The sequence below is a fragment of the Citrus sinensis genome, chromosome 8 (genome assembly GCF_022201045.2).
Source record: "Citrus sinensis cultivar Valencia sweet orange chromosome 8, DVS_A1.0, whole genome shotgun sequence".
In the NCBI taxonomy this organism is placed as follows: Eukaryota; Viridiplantae; Streptophyta; class Magnoliopsida; order Sapindales; family Rutaceae; genus Citrus; species Citrus sinensis.
This window is the reverse complement of record NC_068563.1, coordinates 24,312,922-24,327,139: the sequence shown is the minus strand read 5'-3', so window position 1 is coordinate 24,327,139 and position 14,218 is coordinate 24,312,922. Positions and strand designations below refer to the sequence as shown.

The window sequence follows — 14,218 nt, the reverse complement described above, 5'->3', positions numbered from 1 at the left end:
GGACTATTTTGTGCACGGCTTGGTGTGTTAGGTGTTTTTATTGTGAGGAAGAGGGCAAAAAGGAAAAAAAAAATTGTGGGTTGTGAAATTTCTTAAATGAACCTTCTCTGATTGTTCTTGTATAGAGCTGGGTTACCATCAGAAATGAAGGAGGAAATGAATCGATTACTGTAACTCCCAAGGCGATAATTGCTACCTAAATCCCCACTAGCATATAACAAGAGTTGCAAATCTGATAGTTATTCCAAGTCCTAGTTATCCTCCATAAGTTGAGCTACCCATCACTCTCACCCTGGACTATAATTTTTTTTATTTTAAGTTTGTCCCAATTTACTTAAAGTGTAGTCTTGTCGCCTGCATTTAACTTTCATCTGGACCTGAAATCTCAACCGTCAAGTTTAATAGAGAACTTGCACACACTCCAGAGGGCGTAAGTTAATCTTCATTCAGATCGTGTAAAAGAGAGACTGATGAGTGTCGAAGCCAACAAAAATAAATTCCTACTCTAAATAAATTGTGTATAGTGATTGAGCAGGGTCGTGTCCACAGAGATCGGTAATTATTTAAATCCTTTTGAAATGTAAAACGTAAAATGGGGAAATTGTTGACAATAATAAAAATCAAATTAAAAATAACAAGAATGCAAATTGATGAGCATAATTTATATACATATTTTACCCTTAATTATATAATTACTAGTTATTTTTATTTGTTATTTTTAATTAATTAAATTATTTTATTGAATAGGGGATTCATTGAAGATTATGGATAAAAAAGGATATAAGGGAGCTCAATTTTGGAAGCGTTAATTAATTGATTTTAGAAGCAATTAGACATACATGCATGTGGAAGTGAAGCCGAGGAAACCGAAGCTAGTAAATTAATAGCATAACATTGGCTTTAGCTTAGTTAAGTTACACGTACATGGCTTTGTAATATTTGGAAAGCAATTTAAATGGGACCCGCACTTGGCTTTCATAATTGGAAAAGGAATCTTAAAGCAATTCCAAAGGTGGTCACGTGTGAGAGCTAAAGGAAATAAAAGGCAAGCCTTTTGGCTTTAGGATTTAAGAGATGGGGCCCATTTCAAAGATTATAAAAGGGAGTTGTGGCTTTTGGAGAAGGTAGTAGCCGCCAGTGGAGTGAAAACGCAAGGCAGAAGAGGGGAGAAAAGGACGAGTGCAGCAGTTCGGCTTCATGGCTGATTTTATTTTTTGTGTTGCTCTCAATTCAAGTATGTCTAGCTAATTTTCTTATACTGAGGTTAAGGATGAAACCTTATTCAATGAAATAATTATCTTTTTATTTAATTAATTCCCTATATATATTCTTTGATGATTATGGTTTTTATTTCACATGATTAATTAGATGTTAATAAAATCTTTTCATCAATTCTGTCATGCATTATTGATTGTTAAGATTAATATTCGATTAATTCTATGCTTGGATCTATAAAGTTTATACATGATTATCTTTGATTTTATGTCTTTCATTAAATTGTTTACATGGAGTGCTTAGGAAACTTTGACTCTTTGTTATTCAATATGTTTACATGAGATTCTTAGATGTCATATTATTAAGCAGAAAAAGAACCTACATTAGATTTAATTACTTGGGCTTAATTGTTATATCCATGAGATGACATAGATTGATTTCGAGTTGTCACTCTAAAATTGGGGATTAATTAATAATTAGATAATTACTAGTTGAATAGTGGTGGATTCTGAAACCTTGGTAATTCTTATCTTATTGAATTCTCCTTTATTTTAATTGCTTCCTTAGTTTAATTGGTTTAATTTTCTTAAAAACTCAATTTGCTCAACTAGGTTAGAATTAATATCAATTTTAGATTTAAATTAGACTTTTTAATTTATAACAATCCCTGTGGGATCGACCTCGTTACCACTATTCTATTTCTAGATTCGTGCGCTTGCGAGTATATTAAAATTTTCACAACACAAATTAAAGTTGTAATTCAAATTGGAGAAAGCTCTGGTTGAAGGAATTAACTCAGCTTGATTCGACTACTGATCATTGATTCAAATATAGATTATTATTACTCATGAATAGACCGGTTATAGCTACTGAGACCCTCTAATAGCCAATCTCTCCTTAACTAGTCGATAACCAAGGTACGACCGTTGGTTATTTCCCTAATCAATAGACAACCCTAGATACGATCATAGAATTTAATCAATTGACAACCTGAAAAACCAGAGAGACCCAAATCCTAATCAACACATATGATGATTCATTTAAATTAGATTGTTTATTCTCACAACACAACTCTCTGCTATGTTATTTGTCACAAACATTAAATTCTTCATACGATGAATCCTTTAATTGACAATAGATTAAGTTGATAATTAAATAGTGGCCAATTACCTAATTAACAAACATAATCATGAAAATAATTCAGAGAATAAACAAATACCCAAAAAGTAATAAAACAATTAAAGCACAAGAAAGATCTCACAGTAGTGATGAATCAAAGCTTCATTAACCTTCAACCAGAAAAATGGGTTTAGTTCCTCATAGAGAGAAGTGAACAATTAGATCTAGGGTTTCTTTTTCTCCAATCCAAAAATCCCCCTTTTTCACAATAGATTCCTCCCTTAAATACTCTCTCTCTCTTCTACTCTAGAATTCTATTTAAAATAAAATACTAATATCTTAAATATTAAATTCGTAATTACAAAAATAACGAAAAATACAAAACACGTTAAACTCAAAATTGCAGGTTCGCAGTTGACAGCACGCGCCCACGCCTTATCAACAAAGTTCTTCTGCCACTCATAATTTCTCCAAGAGAACAATTATCCTTAAACAACATCTTGTAGTTCACTTTTATCACCAATCAATAGAATTGCACCTACAAAAGTAAAACACAAGTAAATCACTATTATTAAGTGCAAAACATCGATATTAAGAGAAGTAAACAATACAAAACTAGTGCATAAATTGCACTCTAACAGAGACCTTTTGCCTGTTATGATGTGTAGAAGTAGAGCCCCATATCTGTTAGTTTTGGCCGCCATCTAAAGAAATTCCTACTGCGAATGGTTAAAAATTTCATTAACTGTATATATACAGCCGAATAGTAGCAATGAAATTACTAAGTTGTTCTTGGACAATTTGCATCAAATACTTTTATTGAGTTGCTATTCCATGCATGCAAAAGAAAATTCTTTGAAAATTACATATAAGTTGTAATGTAATGAAATTACATCCATCCACCATAGAATCTTCTAGGAACAAGATTGTCTGCTACAAAATAGAAGCAAGAGGTCATCCACACTTCAACGAGGTAAAACCATCTTCGCCGCCAATAGGGGTTTACGTACAAAACTCCAATAATTGCTAATATCACAATTCCATAAGATACTGTAAAAGTGATCAGAAAGCTGTCCATGTCAATTAAACTATCACCTTCTTCATTATCAGTGTAAGCTTCTGGTGTCACTACTGATAATCCACTATCATCGCAACTTTTAGATAGTGGCCATCCACAAAGAAAAGGATTCCCCTCATAGCTATCTTCCTCAAAAGTTAAAAATTGTGCAACTCTATCTGGAATTTTGCCTGAGAAGTTATTGTATGCTACACTGAAGACCGCCAATGTATTTAGCACAGTGAGCTGAGAAGGGATTTTCCCATGTAGTAGGTTGTAGGAGAGGTCCAAGCTTTCGATTTGCTTCAGGTTTGAAAATGTTGTCGGGATTGTGCCCGTCAAATTGTTATGAGATAGATTTAGTGCATGAATCCTAGTAAGATATCCAATTTGAGTAGGAATCTCACCTGTCAGTTTGTTACAAGAAAGATCAATCCCAGACATACTCGTCAAAATTCTTCCTTGATAATAGTAGGGCATATTCTTTGTTGTGAATTGTACAGTTTCTTCCTTTCCCATCGGAGATCCAGTTGGAGCCTCAGATGGAAGTAAGGCAGGCGCTTGATCCCGCGAACTAGAAGTTGGAGCTACTGCCTCATGATGACCTTCACTGAGTGAAGTGTTAACCAAGCAAGGAGGAATATGACCAGATAGATTATTATGAGAAAGATCAATCAACCGCACTTCCTTCAACTGGAATAATTGAACTGGTATTTCGCCTTCAATATAATTATTAGCCAAAAGAAGGTAGCTTAACTGAGGTAGTCTGTCAATCCGATTTGGAATACTTCTGTGTAAGCGGTTATAACTGAGATCTAATGTCACCAAATTGGGGCTGTCATGGATTATACTTTCCAACCGTCCTTCTATCTTGTTTTTTGACAAATGAACTTGTTCGATATATGCTGGCCTAAAACAAGATGGTAAGGTTCCGAAAATACTATTGTTTGAAAGGTCTAAAATCCTCTGATAATCAAGCTGACAAAACTCGATTGGAATTGGTCCTTCAAGATTGTTATTGGGCATTATAATATCTTCTAAAGCTGACAAATTACCCAACCATCTTGGAATCTTACCAGAGAGATGATTATCACTCAGATATAATCCTCTTAAGAAACGGCACTTAGATAAGCTTTCTGGGATCTCTCCAGTGAAATTATTACCATCCAACTGCAACGTCATCAAATTTGTCAAGTTAAATTTTTTAGAGAATATATGACCTTGCAAACTGTTGTTTGACAATGCAAGAATTTCCAATGAGAAGCAACCCGTGGCCATGCGCTCAGGGATTTCACCAGTCAACTGATTGTAGGATATGTCCAACCTTTTCAACATTTTCATATCAGCAAATGAAGAGGGAATGCTACTGTTGAAAGCATTTCTAGATAAGTTTAAATCCATTAAACATGGCAGATATGTTCCGATTTCCACCGGAATATGGCCTTGAAAGAAATTTTTAGAGACATCCAATCTTGCCAATTTCTGGTGGGAATGAATTGGCATCCGAAATGATCCAAAAAGAGAGTTGTTGGCAAGAAGAAGCGTCTCTAAGTTCGTATTGTTTTCTACCAACCAATTTGGAAATTGTCCACTCAAGTTAAGGTGTGAGAGATCAGCATTCTTCAAGTCATGCTGATGGTACTAGAATTTGGGAAATGTGCCACCATCTATGTAACCAGACAGTGAGATAGAAGTCAGTTGGAATTTTGGGGTCAAAGAAATATAATGTGACTCAGTTTCTGCGCATATTTCACCATCGAAAGTCTTGAGTTTTGAGAGATTGAAAAGTGGTTCAAGTGAAATAGGGATTTGGAAGAAGTGATTATTTGAAAGTATGAGCTCTTCGATAGATGTTAGATGCACGAGGGGAGATGAGGAGATGTTTTCAGTTAGTTGATTGTAAGAGACATCTAATACTCGAAGGGAAGTCAAATTTGCCAAGCACAAAGGCAAGCTACCCCTTAAATCATTGTTATCAATGTGCAACTCTCTCAGAAGCACCAACTCACAAAGGCCTGGGGAGATGTTTTCAGTAAGTTGATTGTAAGAGACATCTAATACTCGAAGGGAAGGCGTCGATTCGCCGACAATTTGAATAAAACTGGTGTTGACGTCAACCTGCACATCACCCATGTACAGATGTTCCAAATTGTTGAATTTACGAAAATCTACAAGCAATAAACAAGAAATGGTTATAATTTTGATATTGATCACATAATGCAAGGTAATAAGGATAATCTGTTCCTGTTCTTTTCTTTTTCTGGGTTAATTTACTTATTTTTCTTTACTCTTCTTAGCGATCGAAATATTCTTAACATAACAGAACTAAAATTTCATTACCCTTAATCAAGAATCCTGCAATTTAGAGAAGCTAGAACTATTGGACAGTGAAAATATATAAAATTTAAAAGAAAAAAATATTAATTTACGGGAGAAAATTAACTTGAAAAGAAAGAATTATTATCGAATTAATATCATAAAAGCTTCAGATACCCATAATTTACCTTGACCATGTACGGCACCTGTGAGTATACAACCTCCCATTGACAAATACTTTAACGAAGTGAATGATGCGATGCTTTGCAGAAGCTGGCTTACGTGGAGATCAGACTCGTCCAATATCAATTCTTCCAAGTTGGTGAAATGGTGCAATTCTATTTAGAAAGAAGTAGAAACAATAAATTTTAGCTATATATATTAATTCAATTATTTTCGACATAAAAGATTTACTTACCTTGATTAACTACTATTCCCGTAAAATTAGTATACGAAAGGTAAAGTGTTTTGAGGGACGGTAGTGATCCTATTGATTGCAACGCCTTACTTCCATCTATCGTTGCAATATCCGTTCCCCCTAAACGAAGGGTATTCAACTTTCTCAAACCTCTTAAATCTGTTTGGGATACAATTTCAGATTAAATTATTTTGGGTAAGTGTCATTGGGCATTCCCTAATCAAATCAATTAAATTGTCCTCCAAATTATTAATATTTGAACATTTTGTATACCTTTAGGAACCACTAGATTGTCGATTGCATTGGCGCTCATGTCCAACTCCTCCAAGTTACTCAAGGAATTCAGTCCTGCATTTATGCCAACACTTAAAACAGGGTTAATTAAATAACTTATTTTCTTCTTCTTTGTTTTATATCTCGGCGCAAAAGAATTTTATTAATAAGCAAAAAAGTACACGGCTAATCCGAAAAACCTAAAAAGCAGTTGCCAAGGGCCTGACCGATGATTTTAAGTAGGTATATTTTGCTGACAACGGCGAATTTAAATTTGTAAGGAATAAAAATTTATTTCAACTTTACCTACTGCTATACCTTATTCTTGTTTCAAAAAATTTACTTAATTAATTAAGTAAATACGAGTTGGTTTATGGAAGCCAATATCTGATCCCTTCAAACTAACCAAAATACTAAATTCAGTGCACAAATTTAGATATAGGTAGATAAATAAGATGCATGTTATTATGGCTTACCTTGAACATCAAAACTTTTTTTCTTTTTTTTGAATCCAATCCACTCTCAGGATATAAACTCGTTAACAAAGAAAGAGCATTAGAAAAATTAAAAAGCTACAATGTCGATTTCCGTTTAATGTACAATTCTTTACTTAGATTGAATTGTGTCTAATTATGAGAAGCATTGAAAATTGCATATATTGATAATTTCTTAAACTTATTTTTATAATATTTAAATCCTTGAAGCTTAAACTAGCAAGAGTTTAGCCAGATCTTATATCAATACTTCCAGCCGGTCAATGAAATAAGATCCACAAAAGATGGGACACGGGAGAAAGGATGAAGCTTGCTTACCTTTAATATCAATACTTCCATTCAATCGATTAGCAGCCAATGATAATTGTCTGAGTGATGAAAGACCACCTAGAGATGAAAAGATGTTGTTGTTGAAGTGGTTAAAGCCTAAATCAAGAAATTTCAAGTTGTTCAACGTTGATAACCTCTCCAGACCTCAAAAAAAATAATTTTATTGTATCACGTACAAATTAAACGAAGGGTATTCAACTTTCTCAAACCTCTTAAATCTGTTTGGGATACAATTTCAGATTAAATTATTTTGGGTAAGTGTCATTGGGCATTCCCTAATCAAATCAATTAAATTGTCCTCCAAATTATTAATATTTGAACATTTTGTATACCTTTAGGAACCACTAGATTGTCGATTGCATTGGCGCTCATGTCCAGCTCCTCCAAGTTACTCAAGGAATTCAGTCCTGCATTTATGCCAACACTTAAAATAGGGTTAATTAAATAACTTATTTTCTCCTTCTTTATTTTAAATCTCAGCACAAAAGAATTTTATTAATAAGCAAAAAAGTACACGGTTAACTAGAAAAACCTAAAAAACTGTTGCCAATGGCCTGATTGAGTGGTTTTAAGTTGGTATATTTGGCTGACAACGAATTTAAATTTGTAAGGAATAAATATGTATTTCAACTTTACCTACTGCTATACCTTATTCTTGCTTCAAAAAATAAAAAATAAGACAAATTAAACACGAAATTTTAATTTGTTAAATACTAAATGGTGTTAATTAATTAATTAAGTAAATACAAGTTGGTTTATGGAAGCCAATATCTGATCCCTTCACACTAACCAAAATACTAAATTCAGTGCACAAATTTAGATATAGGCAGATAAATAAGATGCATGTTATTATGGCTTACCTTGAACATCAAAACTTTTTTTTTTTTTTGGAATCCAATCCACTCTCAGGATATAAACTCGTTAACAAAGAAAGAGCATTAGAAAAAATAAAAAGCTACGATGTCGATTTCCGTTTAGTGTACAATTCTTTACTTTTGAAGACAGGACATACGAAATAATTAGATTGAATTGTGTCTGATTATGAGAAGCATAGAAAATTGCATATATTGATAATTTCTTAAACCTATTTTTATAATATTCAAAGCCTTGAAGCTTGCACTAGCAAGAGTCTAGCTAGATCTCGTATCAATACTTCCAGCCGGTCGATGAAATAAGATCCACAAAGATGGGAAACGAGAGAAAGGATGAAGCTTGCTTACCTTTAATATCAATACTTCCATTCAATCGATTAGCAGCCAATGATAATTGTCTGAGTGATGAAAGACCACCTAGAGATGAAAAGATGCTGTTGTTGAAGTGGTTAAAGCCTAAATCAAGAAACTTCAAGTTGTTCAACGTTGATAACCTCTCCAGACCTGAAAAAAAATAATTTTATTGTATCACGTACAAATTAAACAAAAGCCAAAAGGGAACAGATAGACGTAAGAAATTACGAGGAGGAAGAATTAAAATAGAGTAAATTAATGACCTTCGTTTTTAACACAATCAGCTATATTGTTCCCAATTAGATCAAGAGACTCTAATTGTTGAAAGGGAGTAAACAGAGAGGCATTCAAACATTGAAGAAATGTTTGAGTTGGTGGAGGGCAGACCTCTAGACTTTAATGATTACTTTGGATGAGTCCTTGAATATTGACCAACGAATTTCTTTATTGATTGCAATACCTTGCTTCCATATATCACTGCAATTTCCCCCCCCCCCCCCCCCCCCAAAATAAAGGGTATTCAACTTCCTCAAACCTCTGTAATCTATTTGAGATACAATTTCGGATTAAATTATTTTGGGTAAGTCTCATTGGGCATTCCCTTATCAAATCAATTAAATTGTCCTCCAAATTATTAATATTTGAACATTTTGTTACCTTTAGGAACCACTAGATTGTCGATTGCATTGTCGCTCATGTCCAGCATCTCCAAGTTACTCAAGGAATCGAGTCCTGTATTTATGCCAATAGTTAAAATAGAGTTAATTAAATAACTTATTTTCTCCTTTTTTTATGTTAAATCTCAGTGAAAAGAATATGGCTAATCCGAAAAATTTAAAGCAGCTCTCAAAGGGTTAGACTGAGTGGCTTTAAGCAGGTATATTTAGCTCGTAACAACCATGAATTTAAATTTGTAAGGAAACAATGTATATATATGAAAAACGATTATATCCCCAATTTTCCCAATTTAATTTTAAAAAGCGATTCGATGTTTGTATATAAACGGTTGGGTTATACAGGTTGTATTCTTCTTCTCCTGAATAGTAAAAATCACAAAGTTGTGTTGTTATATCGGTTGCATTAGAAATGTATCAAATCTCTCCTGATATGTCATAGTTGAAACCTAATTTAAAAAAATATTTAGAATTTTCAACAGAGGAGAAAATTTGCTTCTACAATGTGCGAGAAAAGAATTAAACCTTTATTTATTAAATTTAACCATTTAAGTATAATTTTAGAATAACTTTAAGAAATCCTCGGAGATAGAGAGTTTGAATATCACCGTATGGTTGTGAGAATTCATTTTCTTTTAATTTCTATATTGATGTGGTTTCATTTTGTATTTAAATGATGGACTTATACACCTATTTGTACTGCATAATATTAAAACAATAAATTAATATAACGGACGAACTGAAACCTTACAACTTAACCCTTGATTCAGTTTTTAGTTGGACGTTCAGGACAAAAAAAATGGTTTGGACAAAATAATTTTGCCAACATTTAACACAAAGGTAAACTATAAGTCAACAAAATGTTTTTTAAAAAAAATTAATTTCACATAAAAAAAATTAACTTCACAATAAAGAAAATATTAATGAATGGGGTCTTAAATTAAAGAAATTAAAAACTATTAGATAGGAACAGGAATGTACTCAAAACTTGGTAAGTGCCTTAGATGCCTGTGACATTTGTATTATGGTCCTAGTAATTCATCTAAGCTTGTCAATGATAACTTCAAAGTCTACTGCATTAAAAATGCAATATTGCCCCATCTATTATCAAGACATCAATCTTAAGCCATTCAGTATTGATAAACAATAAGTTTCTTTAAAAAATAATCAAATAAAATCAAATAAACAATATAAGTTGAGTCCAGAGAGAAAAGAAATCAAACAAATAATCAGAATCTAATAAAATTTATTTTACACTGATAAATTATGTTATGCAATTTACCGTTATAGACAATTAGACTTAATAGATTTAATATCTTTTTACGTATGTTCTTTGCTAAAAAAAGAAAATCTAATTATATCCCCCTTAATGTTTTTCTTTTTATTTTTTCTAACATTTTCTCCTCCTCGACTTCACAGGTAAATATTTATGCTAACAAACTGTTATTAAAAAAAAAAGAAAAAGACAAACAAATAGATAATTGGGTTGCTGTTTATCTTAAAAGGACAAATATCAAGAATGTCCAAAGTATTATTTATACTTAAGCATGAATTTTATTTTATTTAACTTAAAAAAATTGGGGATAATGATTTTGTTACAATCTTTAGAACTATTATTGTATGTAATAACGTTATGTATTGATTATTTCTTAGACCTATTTTTGTAGCACTCAAAGCCTTGAAGCTTACACTAGCAAGAGTCTAGCTAGATCTCGTATCAATACTTCCAGCTGGTCGATGAAATAAGATCCACAAAGATGGGACACCGGAGAAGGGATGAAGCTTGCTTACCTTTAATATCAATACTTCCATTCAATCGATTACCAACCAATGATAAGCGTCTGAGTGATGAAAGACCACCTAGAGATGAGAAGATGCTGTTGTTGAAGTAGTTATTGTCTAAATGAAGAAACTTCAAGTTGTTCAACCTTGATAACCTCTCTAGACCTGCCAAAAAATAAAAAATAATTTTATTGTATCACGTACAAATTAAACAAAAGCCAAAAGGGATTAGATAGATGTAAGAAATTACGAGGAGGAAGAATTAAAATAGAGTAAATTAAGGACCTTCATTTTTAACACAACTGGCTATATTGTTCCCCATTATATCAAGAGACTCTAATTGTTGAAAGGGAGTAAACAGAGAGGCATTCATATACCACTCTGCTGATTCCCATTTTCGAGTTACTGCTAGATCTAATTCAATCACTCTGCCAGTGGTGTCGTTGCACTCAACCCCTTCCCACTGACAACAATCTGAATAATTCTCATCGTCTACCCAGTTTTGAAGACATTGATCATCATTGAAGAAATGTTTGAGTTGGAGGAGAGCAGACCTCTCCTGATCCAAACATCCCTCACTCCACCACCCTTTAACTGCTAATAATATGAAAATTAACTCACTCACCCACACTCTTTTTGAACCACACATTATATCTTCTTAATTATAATCACCTACACACACTCTTTCTGAGTCTCTTTGCTTCAGTTCTGCAACAACGAGAGGATGGCTCTGAGCTATTTATAACCAATTGAACTGATGATACTCCCAACTTTTAATTGACTTGTCTAAGTCTTGCATGCGTTTTTCTTCATTTCTTTTTATTTTTTCTGCTAATATATAATATGATTGTAATATATTTTTATTTAATTCAGTCAACTGAAAATATTTCCACTCCGTCCATATGGGATGTCATAAACATCTACACAGCCTGGATTCAAACGGAACCATGGGCAACGCGGATACCCAGACTTCACTAGATAAGCTTATGGGCCAGCTCAAAACTTGGATTTTTATGAAGAATATTATAAAAATATATTATTCTGTTCGTTTGCTCCACTTATTTTATATATTTAATATTTATCAAGTCTCGGTCTCATGCTGTTCCCTGTAATAGAGCTTGTATTTGTCATGTCAACATCATTTGTTGTCGCGAAGAAGGTGAAGGGTCTTCTTTCTTTCTAGGAAGTTCATGAATTTTATTTTATATTTAACTTAAAAAAATTATTTATACTTAAGCATAAATTTTATTTTATTTAACTGAAAAAAACTAGGGATAATGATTTGGTTACAATCTTTAGAATTAGATAGAACCTCCCTCAAGTCTCGGCTCCAAAAACTTATTCTTGTAAGTAATAACGTTTTGTAATCGTCACGTTAACATAATTGTCGTCACTGTCGGGAAAGAGACGAGAGGCACTCTCTTTCATGGAAAATCATGAACGCGTGAAAGCAAATCAAACCGTTTTAGGGTGCGTGGAATTTAGGCATGCAATGTCCGCTCAAGTTTTGATAATTATAATTGACTTTGAGTCAAGAAATGGCGCCCTTTCTCTCTTATTTCTATGACTAGTTTAAATAAATTATTTTATTAAAAAAAACAACAGTGGAAATTGAAAGCAAGAAAAATTTAAGTAAATGACAAACTTAACTGAAATGCCAGTGATCAAATGCAAAGAAGACTTGCTTAGTCTTTGATTAAATTTATAATGATTATTATGTGCTTTTCAAAAGCTATTGGATCAATTCAAAGTTACGGAAAAGGGAATATTGCTTTCAAAGAGCAGTCTTAACATATTTTGAATGTAGGCAACCTAACATAATATGTTAAGAGAACTCCCCTTGAGAGTAGAGTAATGTTGTGAATTCTAACAGTTAAGTTATAATCGATGTGTGTCAAGGATATATTATATATTGAATTTCATGACTAGAAAATTCTTATTCTATTGCTCAATAGATGATTTCTGCACTAATTGGGACCAAATTAAGAGTTGATCTTGAGGATCCTAAACACTACTGTGCAAAGTAATAAATTTGGCATTAGTAAGTCAGTTGGAGCGAGCGAATAAAAAATTCAACCCATTTATAAACCATCAGATTTCTTTTCACAACACAAGCATTCTTGTCACCGGCAATTCAGACAATGATTCCGTCCCTTTATCTGCTCAATACCTTCCTTAATTTGTTCATAATCTTAACCTTTGATTGTAAGTTGTTTCTTCTTAATTGTTCGTAGCCTTAACCTCTGTTTAAGCACATGTTTCTTAGTAATTTCTTATTTTAACATGCTTTCATCTTTTGATAACCAGTTAGGGCAATTTAATAATACTATAACTTTAAAAAATAACTAAGGTTACTTGTGATGTAAAAACAATTAGTCATGCGAAGATAAATTGTTAAGTTTTTATTTATTTTTTTATGCAATACTAGATATTCCAACATATAAGTCCCAATTTAGTCCCAACAAATATAATATTTATCATGTGGTTAAGTAAATTTACAAACTATGAAATCTATTATTTAATAAATGAGTGATGCATAATATTAAGATTCAAATATTAAGATTTCTAACATCATTATTAGTAAATCTTATTCTCTGAATTAATTTTGGAAGACTACTCCATTTTCCTTTTTTAAAAGACGCAATAGCGTGTGTAGCGGTTTGAATTAATTGTGAAAACTACTTTTCAACGAAATAAACAAAAATGAGCCCTCAATATAGCGTGTGTAGCGGTTTGAATTAACTGCGATCACTCTTTTGTACTTGTCAATGGTCTTTTGACCCATTGTCACACCCCACACTCTCAAACTAGCGTGTATGAGTTATGAGTCCTAACTATTGAAAGGACTTAATTCTCGTTCCAGTTAAATTGGATAGAAGTAAACCCTATAACTAATTAAATAATAAGAATACGGAAGTAAAAATAAAAGGATTTCTAAACCTGCCCTACATCACACGACAAGTGACTATATATGATGTTAGCCAAAAAATTAAAAATAAATGCTAATCACACCGAACCTCTAGACTTGGACGATCACCTTGGATGAGTTTCTGAATATTGATCAAAGAATTTCTCTTCTCTGTTTATTTATTTCACTATTCCACACATCATCCTGATTACAATTTTATTTTTTTTCAACATCATTCAAGTCAAAAGAAAATAACATGTAATTTAACAAACCCTTTATCAAGTCTCGGTCTTATGTTGTTCCCTGCAATAGCGCTTGTATTTGTCATATCAACATCATTCATTCATTTGTTGTCACGAAGAAGGTGAAGGGTCTTCTTTCTTTCTTGGAAGTTCATGAAAGGAAA

At 32.6% G+C, this 14,218-nt stretch overlaps 1 protein-coding gene across 7 annotated transcripts in view; it reads right to left on the bottom strand.

Moving 5' to 3' along the window:
* The window catches only part of LOC102613465 (receptor-like protein 15), a 180,916-nt gene that overhangs the window by 104,189 nt on the left and 62,509 nt on the right, over positions 1-14,218 (bottom strand). The window contains exons 2-7 of one of the 7 annotated variants that reach the window (XM_052432141.1): positions 11,190-11,576; positions 10,914-11,069; positions 9,106-9,180; positions 8,443-8,598; positions 7,555-7,629; positions 7,211-7,366 (exon numbers count right to left, since the gene is read on the bottom strand). In XM_052432141.1, coding sequence (XP_052288101.1) covers positions 7,211-7,366; positions 7,555-7,629; positions 8,443-8,598; positions 9,106-9,180; positions 10,914-11,069; positions 11,190-11,553 — 982 coding nt within the window. In that variant the 5' untranslated portion in view covers positions 11,554-11,576. Of the gene's footprint in view, positions 1-2,478; positions 2,873-2,979; positions 4,612-7,210; positions 7,367-7,554; positions 7,630-8,442; positions 8,599-9,105; positions 9,181-10,913; positions 11,070-11,189; positions 11,926-14,218 lie in introns of those variants that run through there. The other 6 variants (XM_052432140.1, XM_052432144.1, XM_052432139.1 and 3 more) reach the window with 6 other exon arrangements.